General features: G+C 35.4%; 1 protein-coding gene across 1 annotated transcript in view; it reads left to right on the top strand.

Annotated features, from left to right (window-relative positions):
• COL11A1 (collagen type XI alpha 1 chain) overlaps positions 1 to 24,424 on the top strand; it is a 140,724-nt gene that overhangs the window by 37,587 nt on the left and 78,713 nt on the right. The window contains 10 exon segments of the mRNA XM_050712384.1: positions 9,651 to 9,767; positions 10,039 to 10,185; positions 10,369 to 10,464; positions 12,813 to 13,058; positions 14,687 to 14,749; positions 15,882 to 15,923; positions 16,296 to 16,358; positions 18,825 to 18,899; positions 21,662 to 21,745; positions 22,008 to 22,064. Of these exon segments, the coding sequence (XP_050568341.1) occupies positions 9,651 to 9,767; positions 10,039 to 10,185; positions 10,369 to 10,464; positions 12,813 to 13,058; positions 14,687 to 14,749; positions 15,882 to 15,923; positions 16,296 to 16,358; positions 18,825 to 18,899; positions 21,662 to 21,745; positions 22,008 to 22,064 (990 nt within the window).

Raw genomic sequence — 24,424 nt, 5'->3', positions numbered from 1 at the left:
GATCTTCCATGTTTTCACACAAACTATTCTGATAGACAGAGGGAAATGAGATCACCAATCTAAAAACTAGGAAGGATTGTGGCTTTCAGTGTCAGTTTTGGCTTAAGCCGGCAGAACCTTAAAACAGTTGTTGGACAGTACCCTCAGAAGACTGGATATTCAAGTAGGGAAACAGTTTGTACAAGAGCACTCAAAACAAAAGCGTAGCAAAAAAGGGCAGCACATCTTGGTTTGTAAACAAAGGAATGAGAATACAGATCACAGAATCATAGAATGGTTGGGCGGCCTTACTTGGCTGTAATGTTACTTCTTTTATGCCATTGATTAAAACTTTTAATGGAACATCACAGATGGTCTTGGTGTTTAGTCATTAAAACAGATATTGCGAAAATGGAAATGATTCTGATAAAAGCTACAGAATTGTTGTGATTTAGGGAACTGGAAAATTCAATGCGATTGACCTGTCCACGTAATGACAAAAACTTGACAGGTTCCTCAGTTAGCATATACAAAGAACCTTCACAAGAAGAAAATATGGACTGCAGACAAATGGAGGGAAAATAAAGAGAAGGAAAGTCTGATCATTTCAGACAGGAAAGCGTTGACTAAACTTTTTAGCAATGAAAGAACAAATGACCAACGTGGTGTATCTCCAGGTATCTTCAAACCAAGGATAGATTGATGCCCTTTTGAAAGATAAGTGTAAGGAAATGTCATTTATATTTCGGTTGGTTCAGTTACAGGGTAACCGTAAGAAGTATTGAAGTCTGAAAGTATAAAGGAGTTAGTCAAGATGATCTAATAGTCCCTTCTGGCTTTACATCTCTGGGCCTTTGAATTATTGCAGACCAGAACAAGAAACTGATATGTGGTTTAGAGGAAAGAGACAAATTATGTGATTGCAGAGCTTATTAATGTGTGTTTCCAGCATTGACTACAAAACACAATGGAAATGATTGGCTTTTGTCCATGAAATAATAAATCACTTTTGTAGAGTTGCACCTAAGAAGATAATAAGATTTCTCTTGATATCACACATCGCTATAGTCTCCTGGCATGTCCATAGCCTGAGAATGCAGTTATTGTAAAAAGCTGGATGATTTTTACGCCAATAAACTAACAGCTGGAGAGAAAGTTTTGGCTAAGAAGATGTAGGTTTAAAGGCAAGATCCACAAAGTAATTTGTTTAACTGAGTGTAATTAACATTGCTCTAGGCAATACTTGCTTCTGCAAAGGAGCAAACAACCAAATGTAGAAGAAAATTAAAAGACCAAAGGATGCGGTTTTGTGAGCATTTCTTTCACTAGCAGTGCTGGCTTAAATGCATTCTTTCCTTCTCTGTACTCATTTCCATCCCATGCCATCCTCCCAGTTCAGCTGACAGAGTTGATCATGCATCTGTGGGGGGGGGCAAGGGATGAGATTTCATCTAGACTAAAAATAATTTATCAACCATAAAATGGAGGAAAATAACGGAACATATTGTAGTTATGGATTATAATGGAATATAATTGTCACAGTAAATGAGCCTGAGGCTCACATCATTGCAAGATCAGGAGTATAATATTATAATTAAGGTCGGAAAAGACCTTCAAAATCATCTGATCCAGCCATACCCTACCACCACTATCACCTGCTAGACTATGTCCCCTAAGCACCATGTTCAAACTTTACTTGTACACCCCCAGGACTGGTGACTTCACAGCCTCTGTGGGCAACCCATTCCAGTGCCTGACTACTCTTTCTGAGAAGAAATGTCTCCTAATTTTCAATCTGAGCCTTCCCTGGCACAACTTGAGGCCATTCCCTCTAGTCATATCACTAGTTAGCTGTGAGAAGAGGCTGACCCCCAGCTCCCCACATCTTCCTTTTGGGTAGTTATAGAGAGCAATAAGGTCTCCCCTGTGCCTCCTCTTCTCCAGACGAAACACCCCCAGTGCCCTCAGCTGCTCCTCATAAGACTTGTGTTCCAGGCTCTTCACCAGCTTTGTAGCCCTAATAATAGTTGCATTTGAAAAAAATTGGGTTTGTCTCAAATGGATTAGCTTAAAACATTGACTCTGCTTTCATATGTAGATTTATCAAACACTAATTTAGAATCAGAGTGACCTTACTGATGATCTCAAATGCTGTATTGAGTTTTTCTTTTTGCATATTCTTTTCACATTAGGGTCAGATTCAAAATGCAATTTGGGTCATGCAGCAGAGAACATTTCAATTCCTACTTTTTACTTGCGGGTTCCCTTCATCCCTAAATTAAGTGCTGAGGTCATCCTAAATCAAGTTGAGGAAGAATCAAACATTTCACAATGGGATTCACAAAAACAGCAAACTCGGTGAACAAAGACATTGACCTAGCCAGCCTACAAAGGGAGGGCATATCTTAAATTCCACCCTGCTCCACAGGCTTTCTCAGCTGTGCTATTCTGATCCCTAGGCTATTCTCATACCTGCCCAAGGTCAACCTCCTGCCTTCTCTCCCATTACTTCTCCCTTCCTATGGGGGGGGGGGGGGGGAGGGGGTTAGGCAGGAGTGATCTAAGGACTTCAAGGTCCTTGGACCATGCATTGGAGCTAGGTGCTGTATCTCCCATTCCATTTTAATTGCATCAGTTCCTTTCTGGATCCAAGTAGCTGTGATACATGTCTAAACAAGGTCCTTTTAACTGGGTAAGCTTTGACTACCTTTTGTGTATAGGCTCTGCAGAAATCTGTTGAATTTGGCTGTTTGCCAGGACTGTGGGGGTTTCTGTGAGCAGTTTAGGCTCAGCCATTAAAACAGAGATGCACGTGGGTGACTTTCATCTGCAGAATGCTTTTATTCCTCTGTGTTTTGGTCTTTTCATCAGACCTAAGTGTCATTCAGTTTGGAATTTGAAAACATGAAAGTGCTAGAGTAATAATAAATAGATTAATAGTTGTATCCACACACTTTACTCTCTTTTTTTTTCTTTATTATCATTTATTTCCACTTTGAAGACACGCTTTAACTGAAATACGTGTATAGCTTGCTTGCAGATAGCTAGGTATGAATCTCCATAACTCGTCAAGTACAGAGTGATGACCTCAGCTGTTATCTGTACACCAAAAAGTGTTGCCTAGTAGTTAGTTGTGCTTCTGGAGGAAAAAGAAAGAGTATCTGAGTGTAGAAAATAGTCATACTTCAGTACAGCAAGGGAGAGAGAGTACTTCCCAAATGGAAGCACCAAACCAAATTATTACTTGATGAGCACAACTCTCAGTTCTCAGAAATTCCAAGCAAAGTCATTGTATTTGATTTACAATAGGGATGAGGCTGCCAAATCTTTTGAGGAACATATTATATCCTGAAATATATTCATTAAGTGTTGAATATTACCATCTTCTGTCAAAAGAGAGTAGCTAAGGAGTTCAGATTTCTTTTTGTACAATTAAATAGCTTTTGGATAGGGATAATTAAACCACAAACAAACTGGCTGAGAACTTTAGAATATAATCATAATAGTGCATTAGCGTTATTTCAGTCTAGTGTGACTGTCATTTGACCATGCAAATTTTGGAGGGTTTTTATGTAAAGAAAGCAAAGTAAGGCACAGAGAGCTGCAAACAAGTAGGCAGAGGAAATTAGCAAGAAATGAGTTCTCTGCTGTTATCCTTCCATCTTAGAATTTTACAACAAAAAAATCTGATGGTTAACAATATTGATTGAATGTCTGAGTTAAATGTTGGCATGAATTACTATGGAGCTACTGGTACTATCCATTCAGATACATTGCATGGTTTATGAAGATACTGGCAAGTTTGGCTGAAAGTGTCTTTGGGAGAAGTGAACCTTCTGTGTTGTTTTTATTTAAGCTTCTTGCTCTATTCTGCTGTTTGTTTATTTGTTTGTTTTCCTTGGAGATTTATTTATTTTTTTATACTGAGGCTTAAGATTATTTCAGTAATCATTACATTTGTTTCATGCTGAACATATAATTAGATTTTAAGAATCAAATATGGGGATGAAATTATATTTAAAAAAATATCAGTGATACTTTTCCTCAGGAAGTTATGTGCCTATGCTTCTCTTATAAATACCTCATGAATAGTCTGGCTGCTGTCTTGTTTTCACAACCCTTTCTACTATAAATGGAAGTATATTTATTTCAGTTCCCATTCAATCACATATGCTTGGCTAGCTTGCAGAAATTAGATCAGGGAAAGACAAGGTCAGTCTTCATTTTCCTTGATGTTGGATATTACATTTTGTAGAGTGTCATCAGGTCTAATTTTCAATGGCCCCAGTTATCAGGCTTTCAGATCTTCTCTTGGAAGATTCTTCTGCAACCCCATAAATCACACTGTCTGATTTTTTGCTGAAGAAATTACTCTCCAAAAGAACTCCCCTTCATTTATTTTGGATCTATCCCAAACTAACGGATTACATGAAGAAGTGAAATGTTTGCCTTTAAATAAATTAACTAGGTAAAGATACATATGGCTCCCAAATGCATCCAACTTGAAGGTTTCAGGCATCCTTTCAGACCATGCTAATTTAGTGTCCTTTCTTTCAGGTGTTTGATCAGAACCACTAGTTTTCTGAAGAACAGGAAGATATAGGAAAATATGTTTATTTTCAATCATGTTTAGAACTGCAGTTAGCTAACTTAGCAGGCGTTAAAAATAGTGATCTTCCTAACACTGTCTTTGTATAGATACGTAGACTTTTTCATTAATCAATTACTATAATATAGAACCTTAAGTGTCATCTTATTTTGACAGGAGCTGTCTTTGAAAGTTGAAGATTTTGTTCTCATCTCCTTTTATCTCCTTGTTTATATTACTGTTATGAACAATTTTGAGACTGTGTGAGAGAAAAGGCTGTCTTTTAAATCTTTTAAGTTGCCTTCTGCCCTTGGATTGACATCTGCTACTATTTATTTCTTTACATTAGTATAAAGGTTTTTTGAAGCTCTCATTTTGCTTGATATCCCTTCTTTTATTGCATTTTATAAAAAGTTAGCCTAGAAAAGTAATCTTTGCATCTTTAGTTAGCTAGATGATTTAGCATAGTGTTTAGGCAATAAAAAATGAGCTAATTACGCTTTGATTTAGCATATAGATTGCTGGTTCCTCGTAATTTCAAAAGGCAAAGTAAAAATAACTAATTTAACATCTTGGGAACAGAGGAGCAGAATTTTAGCATAATTTCTGCGTGGATAGCAGAAGAATACATTTTCAAAATAAGGCTATCTTCAGAATATTTAAGTCATTCCAATGTTGAAGTAGGCCTTGCACGCTGATGATCTGCTTCTAAAATTCATCTGATGAGGAAAACAGTTCATCTCTTTAATTGGAATAGCATGGTGATCTGGTAGTGTAATATAATCACTCTGCTTAAGAAAGCATGAGGTCATAGTGGAAAGATTTTGTTCCATCAAGAAACAGCAGGCTTTATTCTTCCTTTCATTTGTAAGAAAACAGTCATATGCAATATTCATTACAAGAACGTCTGTTCTGTAACTATTGGTGGTCTTACAACAGAAGAAAGAAAAACAACAGAAAATTGCATTATGTTTGAAGTATGTTTTACCTGATGCCTCTTAGCTGAAATCCCTCCCCAAGTTCCAGCTATTGTCCAATTAGAGGTCCTAACCTAATTGAAAATGCTATGCAGCCAATCTTTTTGATATTCATGAGAAATCACTGGAAAAGTTTATAAAATTGTATATATTTTGCTATTACTATAAGCACTTGGTGAGTCTCATCTCTGTTTTCTCAGAACTCTCTGTAACCATCCCGTTATGTAGCAGTATTAGGGTATAGGTAAACTGTCATAGACAGAGCTCAACTCGAGCAGGATTGAAGTAATCAATCAAAATATACCTGCATAGCTGTGGTAGGTATATTTTTCACTTGGTTATGCCTGAACCCATATGAGGATTATCAGAACATTCCATAATCTGAATGTCCCTTTAGATCCTATTCCAGTTTCTTGATTCTCTAGCTGCATTCCTGGCCAGTAGTATCTTCTTCTGTTATATAGCTAACAAAACTATATTGTCTTCCATGACACTTTTCATCTCTATTATACTTCCTTTCATTCCCTGCTTTGATTTCTTGCTGGAGTTAGTAGTCTTGACTAAATTTAGAAAACCACAGAGGATACTTTTCCATTTACATTCATTAATTCTAGATGCTTTCTCTTGCATTTTCAAACGTACTTTCTCTGATTAGCAGTACAACCATACCTCTCCATAATACCCCTCCAATACTATGTTCTTTTTTTTTTTTTTTTGAAAAGAGAGAGAGAAAAGAAAAAAAGTCCATGGAGATCTTCACTTGCTTGGCAGTACTCAGGTTCCAGCATGGAAACTGGCATTCCCCATCCATTCCTGTTCTTTTTGTCTATGTGCCTGCATAGAGTTGCAACCCAAATGTACCACTGTATTTATGATAGTATTTTTCATATATCACAAAACTTTCATTTTCATTAATAGAAATGAGTAAAGCACAGTCCTCCAAAGTAAAATATTTTCTATGTGATTATGCATGATGCAATAGATTTCTACACATATTCATGCTTTAGTATGAGCAATTTTTAGCTCTCATTCATAAATGTCTGGCTTTCCAAACTATGCCTCTGGCAGATCATAGCATAAATATCAATTTAGTCACCACTTTCTTTTTTAATACTAACATACTTGGCACAGATATTTTTCCTTTTTTTTTTTTTTCCCAGTCAACATTTCTGTTTACTTTATGTCCTCTGAAGAACTTTTTGTAACTCACCGTTGTAATTTTATTAGCTGCTTAGTTGGCACATTTCAGCACAGCCATTCGGCTTACCTTGAGTGAAGCAATACTACTGAGATTTGAAAATCAGTTATAATACTGAGCAATGCAGAGTTATATTTGAATTGCTAATTGTTCAAAATAAATGTTCGAATGACTGCTTCTGGTTTCAGAATAGTTCTACAATGCTTACTAAAAAAGAATCTATGTTTCCAGCAGTTAGTAAAACAAAGCCCAATCAGCATATTTAAATTTTGTTCTTGCCAATGAAACAGTCATGCACTCCAGAATCTTCCTCCAGTTGCCCTGTAAGATATTGGATAATATTTAATACAGGTATTGTCTATTGTTTTGGTACCAATAAAAATCACATAGGAGAGTGTTTGATTCATGTTGTTTCACTAAGGAAGCATTTAAAAGTATGTAAAGGGTTGTCACTAGTAGGCCAGAATGACTGAATTTGAAGAGTTATATTCCACTAAAGACTGTTTTATCTCTTGTAGATCAACCTAGCTTGCATAGCCTTCTTGACAGAAGGAAAGCAGGTTTTATGCATTTTCACACTTTTTTAATTATTTCCAAACAAATACATCAGTTTCAATGCTATTCCATAACTATTTCAAAAAGCCTATTTTATTTCATGGGTTTATTTCCTTACTTACTTTCTCTTGCCACTTATGATCCCCAAGAAACTTGTTACTATGTTTTATTTTCTGGATGTCATTGGAATACTTCATTAGAAACAAGCTGTACTGAGTTGCATTTCCAGAACTGCACAAGTCAGAAAATATGTTTTTATATATTTGCACATTTTTATACATTTACACATTCAGATCTTGTATCATCACTGATACAAGATACTGATCTTGTATCACTGCCCATGAGGCCTTTGGTTAATATCATTCACTAGTCAAAATGATTCATTGACTTCACTGCTCTTAAGATGGAGTCTTAGCTTACTGAATAAGGAGAGAACAATCACATATTATTTACCAGGTGTAAGTTTAAAATGCTGCTGCTTTTGAAAAGTGTAAATAGGATCAATTTATTTCTGTAATGCCAATGATACTGCTGATGAAATCAAAGCATTGTTTAAATTATATAACAGGTAGATATGAAATGCCAATGTACTTTACAGAGAGAGGATATTCTCCACTTAAAATAGTCATGCTTTATTATTTAAATATAGTTTGAAGTTCTCATATCAATATGTGATAAAGTTTTGGACAGCTACCAAAAGTATTTAACATTCTTTCTATATATTTAGCAAATCTCATGATTAAACTACATGTGTGCAGGTGTGGAATAATCAAGAGGACAATCAAATAAGAATCATCTAACTTTAAAACAAAACAAAACCAAAAAAAACCAAACCTGTCTTCTTAAGAAAAGCTGAGTGTAAATACAAGAAATATATGTAAGAAAAAACAAAAAAAAACCACAATACTAATACTATGAGGAGTCACAGAAGTGAAGTAGCAGAAACCTGTTTAAAGGGACTTCTACACGTTTAAGGACTTTCGATGTTATTACCGTACTTCCTGAGGAGATCAACTTCTCTATATTTTTTGTTTGATATGTATTCAAGTATAAGTGCAAGAATTGTATCAAAGGCCTTTGCCAGGGAAATCAGTTAAGCCAGTCATTTGGTCACATGATAGAATGTATTCTGGAATATGGACATTTGTTTTAATCCTCTTTATAATTTCTTCTAAAATGTCAGTCTCTCTTAAAGGTGATGATATTTATGACTTCCGTAAATCGTCACAGTCTTTTTAGAAGTGTAATCCTCTCGGCAATGTAATGGAAGAAATAGATACTGTCTTCATTGTACAGACAATGATGCTGATTTATAGCAGGAGAGAGGAGATTGAAAGCTAGAAGTGCCTAGCTTTCATGGTCCACATTAGAATACTTCTAGGATTCTAAACAAGGGAAAGCATTAAGTTGGTGAGATCTTGGCCACAATTCCACCTTTCTTTGGCTTTCTGGGTACATAAAGAAAATTGGTAGTAGCCATGACACTGTTTTTATTTACAAGACCAATCAGTCTCTTATCTTCAAGCGTGATGGACGTGGTAAGAAAGTTTAAAGATGCCCTTTGCGTATCACTTGGTACACCTTATCTAGACCAGTATCTTCATGGCAGAGCCAAGATTATAGCTCAGGAGTTCCTGGCCCTAGCTTGCGTTCATAACATTACACAAGCCAATTTTTAGCATATTTTCTCTTGTAAAAGTTTTGTGGGCAAATCTTCATCTGATACTAGTTATTTTAGATATATGAGCTATGGAGTGATTTATGGCAGCTGAGGATGTGACCTTTAAATGAAATTGTATCGGTAAAATATTGGCTCAGGCAGTGTTTATAATGGAGCTGCCCTGGTTTGGGGAACTCCCCAGCAAACACAAGGATAGCCATGGTTATTTCTGAGTTGTGGCCTCTTCCCTGAATCTGAAATTCTTTGCCCTATTCACATCAGATATTGGCATCTCTTCAGCTCTTCTGGTCACCTGAAATGAACACAGGTAAAAGAATATAGATAAAGACACATTATTTGTGCTTAAAAGATTAAATAAATATATTATTTCTGAAAGGTCAGTTGGAGCTCCTAATAATCCAAACTATAGCTGATTCTTCTATGCAGTCCAATAAAAGAGGATTTTTAATTTTTTTCCCTTGCACTACTACTTGCTTTTTTATTATTTTTCTATTGTGCTTTGAAAGAAATATGGAATTGTATTTTTCCCCCCAACTATATGGAATTGTTCATGCTACTTTAATTACCTTAAGCTTTACTTCTAGGTAAAGGTTAAGATGCTTTCCGGTATTGCTAATCTAGTTTGCTACCACTAACATGGGAATGCCTGATATTTTTCCATTTGCTATGTAGTACACGCCAGAAGATTTTATCGAATATGACTATGAGTATGGGGATGCAGATTATAAAGAAACTGACTCTGTAACAGAGGGACCCCCACTTTTTGAAGAGACAGTAGCACAAACAGAGGTAACAAAATCTGATCTGTTTGTTGTGTGGTGTCCAGCTGTCCCCTACCATTTGGTTTGTCAATTTGTGTCTTCTGTATATAAGCTTAATGTTTTCCTTTCACTCATTTCTTTACTCTGTAGCAGTAACACTTGCTTTCACTTAGCGATGGAAGGCATCACAGCCGACAGCATTCGTCTCATGTTCACTTACCCTTCTTTCATTCATACTTTCTCCATTTTCCTTTCATTTTATTTATGTTTTGCCATTCCATCTTTCATAACATTTGCAGAAAAAGAAAGCCATGGTCAAAAAGAAGAAGAGGACAGTGGCCGCTAGCTCAAAGGACAAACCCCAAAAGGCCACAACAAAAAAATCTGAAAACTATGCAACCAAGAAGAAGAAAAGTTATCAAGCAGCAACAAAAGACAAACTAGGGGTAAAGGTAGCAAAGAAATAATCAAGATCTTTCCCAGGCCAAGACTGGAAGATCTCTGATAATGAGAAAAAATACAGTTAACCAGATAAAATCTCTGGCTAATAACATAACCTCAATAAAAGTGATACTTCTTGACTTTTTTCATACATTTCTTTTAATAATGTACTTTGTCTTTAATACTAGGCAAACATTGTTGATGAATTTCAAGAGTACAGCATAACCGAAAATGACTACGGGTCTCAGACAGAAGCTCCCTCCAGAACTACTGAAGCAAATGAGGTAATAAGGATGTTTGAGAAAATTATAGGCAAATATACTTGCCTATCAGGTGTAAATGATTAATACAGCACAAACACGTTGTTGAAGGATAAATATTAGTCTGTGAAGATATATGCACCTATAACAGCGATTAATAAGATTTTATGCTTTCTCAGCCAATATGGAACCTAGTATTTTCCTGGGCAAAACTCCCCTTGATTCTGTAGAGATCTGCTGATTCTTTAGACTGTCAAGTTCGTGATTCTGGGAATCATTCAGTGAATGCATGCTGTAGGAATACAGGGTTTGTTGCATTCAGTGTGAATGTGAATGGGGCTATGTCTAGTATAAACTAGGTTAAATACTAAACATAGTCCTCCTGCTCTAAGATGAAGTGAGGTCTCTAATTTTTCATGCTGCTCTTAAGACACAGCATAAAACAAGCCTAACTAAAGCAAAAAATATCTGCAACCACAGCAGTATACTGAAATTGAGTTGGAAGACAGTATTTCCTTTTAACAGTTCTCCATATAATAAAACAAAATTATTTGATTCTCACTGAGGTACTATTCAAATTAAATGTTGTATTTTGAACTGTCAAAAAGATAAGATGGTTATTTTGATTTATTTTAGAAACCATATTTTTAGAAAGCCACAATGACAAACGTCAACATCATTTTGTTAATATTAGTACACCTAAAGCCAGTGTTGATTAATATGTTTACATATTAATAAATGCTAGTTTTAGAAAAATGATGGCTGATTATAGGATTTTTTTTCATTTTTCTTTGGCGTATTTTTTGCAAAATGAAAATACATTGTTTACAAGATGTACAAAACTGACCCCCGAACATAAAAAAGTCCTGAAATTCAAAAGCATTTTAGCTTTATGTTTTGAATTTGAAAGTAATAATTGTTCAATACATCATTTGGTTTAAAGAACATAATGAAAGAGAGGAAAAGGATCCCAATTTGTTTTTTTGCTTTCCTCCTATGCATCTTGGAAGGTGAAGGTAAATTAAATGATATTTTACTTGTTCTAGTGTAAACTGTTCTTGTGTTAAATCTCATGTTTACCTCTCAGAAGTTGGTGATGTGTAGAGGCATTTTTAAATCATTCTGATTCTTGGGCAGGCTAATTATACAATAGTACAATTGTAATGAGATAGATCCAAATTACTAAATTTTATACTTTTCCTTAGAGGCAAAATCTGGTTGAGAATTGTTTGAGAATTGGCTCAGATCTGCATTTACTCTAGCTGTGAGACAGAAGTCCTAGTCCTGGAGCTAATGGAATTAGGCAACTGTTAAATCAGAATCGGTCCTATATTTTAACTGCAATATATGTCAACATCATAATTTGAGCAATATATTTTTAATGACGCTGGATGTTGATTAGCTTTTTAATATATTTTTTTAAGATGACATTAGTTCATCTCTAGAATAACTATCTCATATTAGCAATATCTTAGCTTTGATTCATTTCAAAACAATCCTTTCAAGAGATCTTTGTAACAGAATAAAACAATTCTCTCTTTTTTCTTTTTTTTTTCTTTTTTTTTCACCCCAAATGGTTTTGTACATCTCAGATATAGCATTCTTTCAAACAGCTTTGGTGCTTGTAAGTTGATTGCTTGGTTTAACATTTTGCATAATGGAAGGTGAAAGATGCAAGCAATACTGAGCTTTCAAAAATGTTAAGATTAATCTGGATTTTGCAGTTGGAATTTGACTAAGCTAAAAATACATTTAAATTGCCATGATAGACATGAGTCAAGACTTTTTGAGTGACAAATAAACTGTAAAATCATGAGTAAAAGGAGTCAAAACATTTAGCTTGGCATCAAGATTTGTAGACACAAGATAGTGAAGGTGGCTCGGCTTAACAAAAGTGATGCTTGCACTTCCTGCACATTGTTATTGTAAACAGGTCCGAATTGATTCACTGCTTATTGTGGCATATATGTTAGCTCTGAATTCATTCCCTGCTGTGTATATGTTCATTCCTGAATACCTGTAAGTGTGAAACCAAGCAGGGAAACAGCTATATTTGACACTACAGTAACATTAAGCAAGCAGTACACATAGTGTACTGGGTACATTGAATTAAAAGTCTTTGGAGATTTAAAAAAAAAAAAGTGTATGAAAGCATTACTTCTTTGTACTACACATACAAAGATCTTTTAATTGTTCTGAAAGGATGGACTTCATTCTTTGAGACTCTAATTAAAAGACAATATGCTGTAGTTCTACTGTTCTTTCTTCTTTTGACAAGTCATCATGGTGGTTCAGCATATGCTTATATTGCTTTACTAACATTAACCCACGTATTCCTCCTATTCCCAAATCTTTGCTACTGATATGAATAGCAAAATCCTGTTGAAGAAGTATTTGCTGAAGAATACATAACTGGAGAGGATTATGATAAAAAAGCTGAGGAAACTGAATATGGAAGCAGAGGAGTAGACCTCAGTGAATCTGATCTTCTGGTAGATGGAGATTTAGGCGAATATGATTTTTATGAATATAAAGAATATGAAGAGAAACCAACTGATTCCACTAATGAGGAGTTTGGTCCAGGTGTTCCTGCAGAGACTGATATCACAGAAACAAGCGTAAGTTGATTGAAAGCATAATGCAGATTAATTTAATTTAGCAATTCTTTTATAGTTATATAGTCTCGGACCTGTAAAGAGCCTGACGCAGAGCTCCTTGCACATATGAGGTGTATTCACACTATTTTTGATAGACTTTGAATCAAGCCTATTATATTCTTTTAGTAATCCTGTACATTTTGTTTTTATTAAATGCATTTTTTTGTAACTTCTGGTGAAGGGAGTAAGGGAGGATTGAAGATAGGAGGGAAAGACAAGAGGAGAGATGTAATTCCAAGAGTAAATGATAAAATGAACACAGGTTTTTAAATCTTTCTAAACTAGAGCTAAAGCTGGAAAGAATGTAATTTCTAAAACAGGAGCAAAAACTGTAAAAAAAATATCAATGTTGTTGTATGATTACCTTAAAAAGTTGAAATGTGTTTAAGTGCCTAGAATGTTTTTGCCTCTGCAACCTTCCAAGGATAAAACTAATGATTGGGAAGGTGAAGGTGTGAACTCATTCGTGAAAATAAGCTTCGTCAATGGTGACAGTTTTATGACCTTGCAGGAGTGATTTAACAGCTCAGTATATTTAAAGGAAGATAGAATGACATGGTGGATCCTGTGAATCATGCTGTTTTTTTCTATGTTTTATTGCTCTCTCTTTCCCTCTGACTTAATCACAGGCTTCACAGAAAGGCTTTAATTTTCCCTTAGTTCTGCCAAGATCTTCATTTACCAGTTTATCGGACTGTAGAAGCTGCAGAGAAAACTAGTGTGACTAAGACTGGAAGCAGAATTAATTCCCATTTGGATTTTTAATTGAGAAGGCACTGAGTATAGTAGGAAAGGAGTTTTCTTTTCAGTATTTGCTCAGTCTTATCTTTATTTTCTCCTCACAAACTTGAAATTTCAGTTTACAAAGGCTCCAACGAATAAAAGCAAATGCTGTGAGATTGCTTTTCTCTGCCAACCTTGAAACCCATACTTCTGTATTTCATTTATCACTCCTTTATAAGCCCTGTTGGGGTCATTGTATTTTTTAATGATCCTTATCTGTGCAATGAGATACAAGCTTACTCTTCTCCGTCTAGCACAGTTGGGGACACTGTCAGAATGACACAGAAAAAGTCAGATTATCTGCATTAGCAAAGAGCCCATAAGGCACCATTTGTGCCTGCATTAAGCAAATGGCTGTGTAGACTCTATCCCCTGGTGTAAATTTCACCTCTAAATGCCTTGCTCCAAAACTGAAGGAGCCAGGAAGCTAGAATTAGAACTGAGGCTCTAACCTGTGCCAGCTTTATTACAGCTCTCATCTGCTGAACCAGAAATATCGTATCATTTTCCTTTTACATGCAAATGCATTTAAAGCAAGTTCAGTTCTAACTTTGATGCAAAAGACAAGATGAAAAGTACTCAGTACCTTGGAACTTTCAAGAAAAGGGCATTTTTTAAAAACATACTTAATGTCCTTTTTTACATCAATTTTTTTTGATTGGTATAGCTTGTACCTGTGATGTATTTTTCACAGCATAGATCAATTCCAGCTTTAGCTTTCAGTTACAGGTTGCTGCAATTTTTATTGTACCAGGTCATTAGGCCTTCTATTAATTTTCATTTTTGGGTCTGTTTTTACTGGTCAGGTGACTGGACACGGGGCTTATGGAGAAAAAGGCCAAAAGGGAGAACCAGCTGTGATTGAACCTGTAAGTACAGATGCTATACAGTGCTAAAGAAAAACTCACTCGTGTAGACTGTTGAGAAATCATTTTCAAACTAAGTCATTAATGACACGATGACAGTAATCTTATCCATGATAGCTGAAACAATCACCTGCAGTGTGGACTGTGTAAAGGTGGAAACAGACAGCAGCCTGTTCATCCTTCCCCTTCTGTTGAATGAAAGACTAACCACAGGTCCCATAAAACAAAGAGAATCTTCTTGTGGAGAGGACAATGCATAAATGTGGTCTTCAGGCTAGATAGTAATTGCAGCTTGGACAGAGAGAGCTTCCAATTTCCAGCACAGGTAACTACAGGTTTCAGTATGGGCAGGAAAGTCCCCCTGAGAAGCTAAATAAATGCTTGTATGTTTAACCCATGCTGGTGCAAGATACAGTTACTTTATATCCATAATACTGAAGAGGTATCCACCACCTCTCTCCAGCACTGTTGGAGTTCACTACAGATAGCTTTCAGCTTGCTCGTCCAGTCTTCTTTCCTATGGAAAGCCAGGTACAAATGGGAATCATATTCCTGTGTCTTATTACTATGACCTGGAATTCAGACTAGCATCTGCACTTAAAAAAAATAAAATAAAAATAAAAATAAATAAAGAAAAAGAAAGGAGCTAGGAGGTGCTATAAGACCCACAACATAAAAATAATCAGTTATTCGTGTAAAATTATTTTAACGGTATATTAAAAATAAATTGTTATTGAGAATCTAGTACCATGATGTCCCTCTACCCGAGAACTCTTTCTCACTTTTAAAGCAACAGAATTCAGATTCTAATTCCAGTAAATGATCTATGAAGATCCCAACATAATTACTCAAAAAAGAAACCAAAATAGGTTTAAAATATCATATACCAGTTGAATTTCAAGTATATTTATTATGTTAATGATTTTTAATTGAAAACTCATAGGACAGAAAGTAAAATAATCCAAAAAGTTATTCAACAAAATTCCATACTATTAAACTATGTGGGCAGAAAATCCTCAGAAAAGTTTATCATAAAACTAAGAAATATTAGCTTTAGTACTTCAACTAAGAAGTTGTTCTATATCTTTGTCCAAGACATGACTAATTTAGTATCTTTTTTTCCTCCCCCCTCTAGGGTATGCTTATTGAAGGACCACCAGGACCAAGAGGACCTGCTGTATGCAGATTAATTACAATTTCATTTTATTGCATTTGAATTATCCACTGTTCTTTGGTATTCCTGAGTTAACACAATTAAAATTAGTCTCATCATAGTTCCCAAGGAGTATATTGGTCTTAGCATTTGAAGAAGGGAGTAAAAAAGGCTCATCTGAATTTTCAGTGAGAGCATGCTGCAAGCTGAGTGCATGTGAAAATCAAATACTTTTGAATATTGACTATAATCCTTGTAAGAAAAAAAAAAAAGTCCTCTTATATAGGATTTTTTTCCAAATTTATATTCAATATAACTTTGCAGAAAAAAAAAATAGTACAAAAACATGCTGGGAGACATTATTCAGCATAATAATTTGTCATTCATTTTCCACAGGGTCTTACAGGTCCCCCAGGTTTACAAGGCCCTGTTGGTCCACCAGGTGACCCTGGTGAAAGGGTAAGTCAACATACAGATTTTCCTGGGTATTCATGGTATGACTTGCACTAATTGTACAAGAGTAAGTGGATTAGATCCTGATCTGAAATACATACACGTGGTTTAAGAAACTTCATTGGAACTGACACTTATTTACTCAATTGAGTAATCAACTGAAAATCTGTGCAAATATTTAATTAATGGTAGAAATATCTACTGTAAATACAAGGGGAAAAAGTTTCTATTTGTCTATATTTCTCTGCAAACAGAAAAACAATGGTGTTGCTGTACAGAATCAATATACACATGGAAATAATGAAAGTGATGGACAATATTTAGACGATCTAGATGATTTAGATGATTTAGACAGAATTTATTGGCCATATTAAATAATGTACTACATGAAAGCCCATATCTGGTCATGAATAGAATAGAAATTTAAACTATTATGTAATGAATATCATTGAAATTTAAACTATTACTTTGGTGCTACATGTTCTCACAAGCCTTTTCTTACTGCCACAAATAACACAGTTTTAAAACAGCCTAAATATATTTAATTGAGGAGAAAGTTGTTTCAAAAAAAGAGACTTTACTGACATTTATGAGTGATAGTTTACTGAAGAGTCTAGCGCATTCATGCTGTATTTGTGTATGGAAGAGCTGAGAAGATGCATTTACTTCACTCAGTAATATTAGTGAGATAATGTTAAAATCCCAACAACACTCCACCTTGATAGTCAGCACACACACTTCTTTCATATTTCTTTTGTGCAGATTAATTAAACAATGTATTTTGGAATTTAAACTGATAAAATGGGAATTTTAACACATTATAATGGAATAACTCTAGATAATAATTATTTTTTTTATCTATCTGCTTGCTAAATTCATTATAAGAAAATTCTTGAATAAACACTTTAAGTGCTTGCCATGGAACAGACTTCATTTCTTATATTAAAAAAGGCACATTACACAAAGAAATAATTGTAGAAGTTAGTTACCAAACTCTTGAGAACAATACAGATGTCTGCAACCAGATTCTGCTTTCAAATTCCATCCTAATGAAATAACATGTCTGACTTCACCATATGTGGATGTGTTTGTGTTTTTTTTTTCTTATAAAACAATTAGCATACATGAATAAAGACTTTAGCTCTTGCTATAGCTATTCTGACTAGTTTTCATCTTAGGTAAAAAAAGGTAGAAAAGTAACATTACCACTCCAAAAAGGAGCGTTGCTTAATTAAAAAAACAAAACAAAACAAAACACCTTAGTGCCTATATAATTGAGAAAGTTGTGTAAGCACATAACGACAGAACAATTTGCTGAGAAATCCACCACCTTTTGTAGGTGTCTACGGTACTTCAGTGTTTGTACTAAATTATTTTATCATTCTAATCCTAAAATTGGGTATAAGACAATTGAGAAATGAATGACCATACCCTTCTGGAGAGGATCACTTATGTACAAGTCCTGCTTATGCTCACTGCACAGATGAATTTCACTCACATAAAATGGTGCTATGGGAGAGAAAAAAAGTGAAAAACTAATCTTTGGTTTCACTTGGGAACACAAGGACTCATAATCATATGGCATAAAGTCACTGCAGATCACAGGAAAGTTCTTTGGATGCTCTGTGAGTGCATTTAGTTATTTTTTAACCTTAACTCTGAAATGCCTAGATATATAATGATTCTTTCCAATAATTACACAATTTTATTCAATATTTTATTTATAATTGATAATAATTCTCTATTTAAGATTTATCTGTAGTGTTTGTTAGTAGGGATTTGTTTTTTGATGTTCCAGGCTTTTTTGAAAAAAGAGCTCAAAATAACAGACTACTGATCTTAATACCTTAAGAGGTGAAAAAACACCACGTTTTTCAGGATCAGTTTTACCATTGTTTTGTTTGACTCCTGAGCAGCAAAAGGAACCAGTTAAGTTAGATTATTTGTTGGTTTGTCATTGCAACCCTGCACAAAGTTATTCTGGTGGATGTGTACTCCGTTTGACAAACATGCAGCAGGAAATGAGCACTCTTGCAGGTCCTTCCTGTCCTTGATAGCCTCAGCTAGCATGCAAATTGCTGGGAGGAAAGGTGCAATTAGATAAATGAGTTGTCATAGCAGCAGTGTTTGTTGATGTAGCAATGCCTGATGGATCAATAATCATGAATATACAAAAAAATATAGCTGTTTTTAAACTGGAACAGAGAACAGATTTCATAAAAATAGATTTCAAGTCATAACTACAGGACTTATGTAGCCTATGAAAATTAAGCCTACTCAAAGTGTTTAAAGAAGATCAGCAGTGTTATTTCTCTGTATCAGATAAAGCAGCCACAGGAACACAATGCAAATCTCAGCTCAGCCTAACCCATCAAATCTTAGTATGTGTGAGGGGCAGGTGACTCAAAAGATTTACTTTATATAACTGTCTTTTCATTCTCAGCCCTTTCACTCATCCCTTTATTCTCATAGGGTCCACCTGGTCGCCCTGGTCTCCCTGGTGCTGATGGTTTAGCAGGTCCCCCAGGTACCATGTTAATGCTGCCGGTAAGTTGCATTATGATTTCAGGGTAGTCAGTCTCCAAAAAGATAAAAGTGTTTTCTTTTTCATCTAATTTTGTCTTTGGAACAAGAGATAATACAGAGTTTTTTGTATGGTTTAATCATTTAAAGATCATTTGGTGTGTTTTTTCCTCAGACAAAGCATAGATTTTGACTCCTGCATGTCTTCTAGATTGGAACCTACATGATTGTATTACACATACTAAAATTGTCCTTATTTTTTCAACAGTAACTATTATTTGCTACCATAGGTCCTAAACAAGGAGTTTGCTGTTTCATAAAGGCAGGCATGTGTGCTTTCAAGTCTCCTTGACATGGAGAATTTTAAGCATTCCATGCTTAGTGCTGGACTTCAGTGTCCTCTTTGAAGAATCAGTGCATCCTTTGAATAGAAATACATGCACATAGCCAGCTTTGCTCCCACTGGAATCAAAGCAAAACACCATCTGTTTTAGCAGGTGGAGGAACAAGCTCAAAGCCATTAAAAGTGCCTTGCAGTTTTGTAGTATGAAAGGTACTATGTGCATGGAATTCATCATTCCTAAGCGTAAGTCTGTGTGTGAAAGATTTGATGACTACTACCATCCCAGAGTACTGACAAACCAATTGCAAATGAAGGGGCAGTATTTTTGGTAAGATCCACTCTGTAAAAAGACTTGGAGCTGTAGTTCCTGCAGTTCTGCTATAGGAGGCAGGACTCCATCAGCATCAATGAGGAAAGGATGATTTTGTAAAGTTTATTTTTTATATAAGAAACAATCGATGAAAGATTATTAAAGTAAATAAATGTTTTTGACCTCATGCTTGCAGTAAAAATCTGTTATCATGGCTGGCTCTGTAACAGAAATATTTATTTACCAATAATTAGTTGATGTAAAAATATCACTACGCCTCAGGGGAATTATTCCCAAATAATTCTTCCAACTGTAATTGCCATGCCAGCAGAGGTCGATTTATCTTTTATCAGTTTGCTCCATTAAAGGTAGTAAGTGTGAAATAATACTTTGCCTATAAGTCAGTTTAGAAAATACCACAAGCTTTATTTTTAGATGTTAATGAGTCTGACCACAAGTGGTTTACAAAATCAAAACAGAAATTTCTCAGGAAGGAAAAAACTGGCTTCATGTCTCCCAGGTTACAGCCTAGTAGTTTAACCATCGTCCAGACTTCTTTTCCACATCTACTGTCTTATTATCAAACATTTTCAGGACATCACATTGCTTCTGAGTAAGTGGCTTAGGTTGATCTTTGCTAACAATTTGAAATTTTGCTTTTGTTTTTCCTACTTTTCCTACTGCATTTAGTAAATGTTCAATGGAAAATTTGGTATCCCCTTAGTCTAGTTCCAGCTGAAATGCGGTCATTTCGTTTATCCTAAAAATCAGGAGCTATTTAAATATTTCATAATAGCCAGTGAGGACAGATGTTTTGGCATGTAAAATGTCACTTTTATTATTAGCAGGTTTCAAAATTAATGAGCATTTCTTGGAAGTTTTATTGCTCTGGACAGTGCTGCTGTCATCAGTGTGATAGGCACATTCTCCTTCCTAATTGTTTTTTCTCCCTAAGCCATTTTTAAGCCCCACTAAGAAGTAACTGTCCTTGTGTTACAGACGACCTGCTCACTAGTTTGAGAGCCATTCTGGTGTAAATGAGTAAACAGAGGAAATCAAATCTCGTAGTGGATTGTCTCATCTCAGACATACATTCAAAGTACTAACTAACGTGTGGGAGAGGCCTTTTGTGAGATGTGTGCCTCTTCGTCGTCGTGCGTGGGGCCTGAATTCATGAAAATGTTTTCATCTTTTCAATGGATGCAAGATAACTAATTTAGGCACAGTTGCTTGGAACAACATTTTGACAATATGGTTGATTCTGCATTATGTGGATGCCTACAAAGCCACATGGCCTCTTTTCAAGTGGTAGCAAGCTTGATAGTTCTCTTCCTTTCACGTAGTAGAAAAAGTCAGGTGCTCATTTGTGGGGTCTTAAAACAATTTTCCAACAGCTTACAAAAAAAAAAAAACAACCATCTGTTCTGATATTAATATGATCACAGAAGAAAGACTTTGGTTGTTGTGCCAATTTAGGCAAACCAGACAAACTGTTGTAGGTAGTGAAAGAGTCTTGTCCCTGACATCCAGTGTGCCCATGCCACATCTTTGGAAAGCAAGGATGTTCGTTGAAGCTCAATGTCCCTGCAACATTGCAAAGCTTCTACGACCAGTTTCACGAGCAATAGCAGACCAGTAACATACGAATTTTATTCTTTAATTTATTTTGAAATTGTCAGAAATGACACAAAACTGTTTCATTTTACATACTAAATGTTTTTCATGTTGAAGTCTGCCTTAGGTTGAATTGAATTTTTCTGTGGATAGCTACAAATGTACTGAGAATTAGCTAATTTTAATACATATTTTAATGAGATTTTGCAGATTATTAGAGTATATTTTGGCCTCCTTCTGAACAAAAAAGAAAAGAAACAAAAATCCTATGAAATCAACAAAATGTTTGCTCTTAAGCGATTAGATTTGTGCTTTAGTTTTAAACTATTACTTATGACTTAATATATGTGCTGGGTCCAGTGGCCGTAGTCCCTAATGCAGCAGTCTTCTAAAGTTAGTAGAATGAACTGAAGACTGAGACCCAGTGTCTTCAAAGAGGTTTACACAGGTGCAGTGTATACTAAGTATGGTTTTCATTCAATAAATTCTCAATTCCTTTTCTTGTTTTGATACCTGCAGTTTCGCTTTGGTGGAGACGGTGAGAAGGGCCCAACAATCTCAGCTCAGGAAGCTCAAGCACAAGCTATTCTTCAGCAGGCTAGGGTAAGCACAAGGAACCAGCAAATGTAGCTGCCACAAAGGTACAACTCCAAATAAATTTCCATTTTATAGCATTCAGGGTGTGAAATAAAGTGCTGTAAGCATCATTTCATTACAGTAGTTATCCTTATTGACAACTGAGAGAATGATAGAATGATGGGGGCTATTTGTTAATGCCTTATGAAATAGTATTAATATAGAATCTGTATGCTGGGTTGGCAGCTTTTTCTTGATACCTGGTGCTTTGTTCTGTTTGTTTTCTCAGATTGCTATGAGAGGTCCACCTGGTCCCATGGGACTCACTGGAAGACCAGGCCCTGTGGTATGTAAACAAAATGGGCACAGGTTAAAGAACACAGTAACACAAGTCCGTTGATCTCACGCTGGCCTTGCCTACACCTCTGTATGTGTATTTATCTGAAAAGAAACTGATATAATTAAGATCATAGTTTGTATTGTTATTTAAGATATGCAATGCACCTAAATACTAAATGAGTTTTTAATGTAGATTTTGCAGTGTTTGGACACTGGTTGTCTTACAAAACTAGAAAATAGCCTTACATAAATAACTACATATGCTTCTATAGTCAGTAATCTCTGTAACAATATTTACAAAGTTTCTGGTGGAGAGTATGAAACTGTACAGAAGGAGATATCAAAGCATTCCTATTTAAGCTGAATCTGGAAAGTTCTTAAGAAGCATTTATATAAGCAATCAAAAGTCATGCAGATTTCTAAACAAAATTTTTTGTTTGTTTGTTTTTTGTTTTTTTACTTAAGAACAGAATTTGGCCTGTATTGCTAATATCAAACGATCTGGAAAATGGCCCTGTGGGATGCTCTAAAATCTTTTATGTACAGTCTATACATGGAACAGAAACAGTTTTTCCAATGACATGTAAAACATCTTTTTGATCACTAAGAGGCTTGCCATTGTAATCCCTGTAAACACTTTAAAAGGACAATGTCCACCACGAAAGTACACAAATAGGTAGGAAGCTTCACAAGCCAAAATCATCAGATTGATCTTGCAATTGCAATTTCCTCTTTTAGGAAATGGATGCTTTTCAGACTCAGCAGTCCACTAAATGGTGTAATATAGTATTCAACATCTTTCAAAAAGCTATTACAGAGCATCTGTACCATGATATAAAATAAATGCTGCAGCCAAAATCATAAGTATTGTAGAAAGCAAGTCTTTTCTGAATTTCTCCCAGGTGACTGTATTTATCGTCTGATGTAGAGTGAAATTCTTTTCTAAAGTTAGTACAGCATCCATATTTGAAAGATCCACTTAATTTGGGAAGTATTTTGTATACTCTGGTGGGACAGCTAGGTAGCAAAATATTTGGCTTCTTCAATTTGACCTATTCCTACTGTAATTTTTATCTCTATATTGATATTATGGTAATGGACACAAAGAGCAATGTTAACATTTTTCTTTACATCAGACAAGCATCTAAGTGTAAAACGCAGTCAAGAACATGATTGTACTACTGAGAAATAAAAGCAAATGATCACTGAGTAACCAAGAGAAAAAGGACAGAGCAAGTTACTATATGGTTTATTGTGCGAAGAAAAATTGACTGCAGTGCTATGTGAGTCACAACTATAGCAGCATACACACAAAACAGCAACAGAAGTGTTTCTGATTTTCTCCAGAATGCAGTAACAATCTCCTCCAAAGTAGCTTCCTTCCATTCATACCTGTTGTGGAGGTTTGGTCCTCTGAAGTCACGGAACTGTAGTATAAGAAATATAGTTCTTTTCCCTTCTTTTGTCCTTCTTTCCTTCTTTAATGCAGTGCTTCAGTGAAACACCTCATTGCCGAACAGTAACAACCAAGTCCTTCCCTTCCAGTCTTCTCTTCTTCCCCTCTCACACCCACCCTCCTTAATGTACAGTGCCTGAATTTAACTGTAAGTTTGAAAATAAAGAAGGGGAGAATGATGAACATGAGTACAGTATCCTACTATTACTGACAGAAAATACTGGTCAGGTTATTATCCATCACATTGCAAATGGTTCTTCCTGCTATTCCCTCCAATGCTTTAAGTTGTACTCTGGGTCGGCTTGACAGTGCTGTGTCTCATCTTATGGCATGAAAAACCTCTTCGTTTATGCTGTGCTCCAAGTTGGCCAGTCTCATGAACCCAGCTCTGTTTATCTAGGTGAAATTTACTGATTTCAGGTAAATTTTAGCTAAATATCCCACCAGAATCTCACTTGGTCCCCAGAAACTGAAATCATGGGGCTTCGGTTGTGTTTTTAAGCAGACCTACACGAGAACAGTTCCTTTCTAGAGTAATTTTTCCAAAGTGAATTGTTGCTATCAAGTAGAGAATTTGGCCACAGATTTCTAATTGATCGTGATTAGGTATGTGATACTTACAAAAAGTCAGACACATGGGGTTTATTTAACAAACTAATACGTTACTTCCAGCAGTGTATTTAAATTGAGACCTGCAGGATAACATTCAGTTTATACAAACAAAATAAATATAAAACTGCTATAAGCAAGGAATTCATTTGTAAAGACAGGTATATTATTGACTGTGAGTTGTATACCCTTAGTTGTACCTTGTACCAGGCATATTTTCAAAGTCTTCATGTACTTCTGTATGCAAAATTCAACTGAATAACATTAATAGATATTTTTCTACTAAGCCACCAGGAGGCTCT

Source organism: Cygnus atratus, chromosome 8 (assembly GCF_013377495.2).
Source record: "Cygnus atratus isolate AKBS03 ecotype Queensland, Australia chromosome 8, CAtr_DNAZoo_HiC_assembly, whole genome shotgun sequence".
NCBI classification, from domain to species: Eukaryota; Metazoa; Chordata; class Aves; order Anseriformes; family Anatidae; genus Cygnus; species Cygnus atratus.
This window is presented reverse-complemented; position numbering and strand designations above follow the sequence as displayed.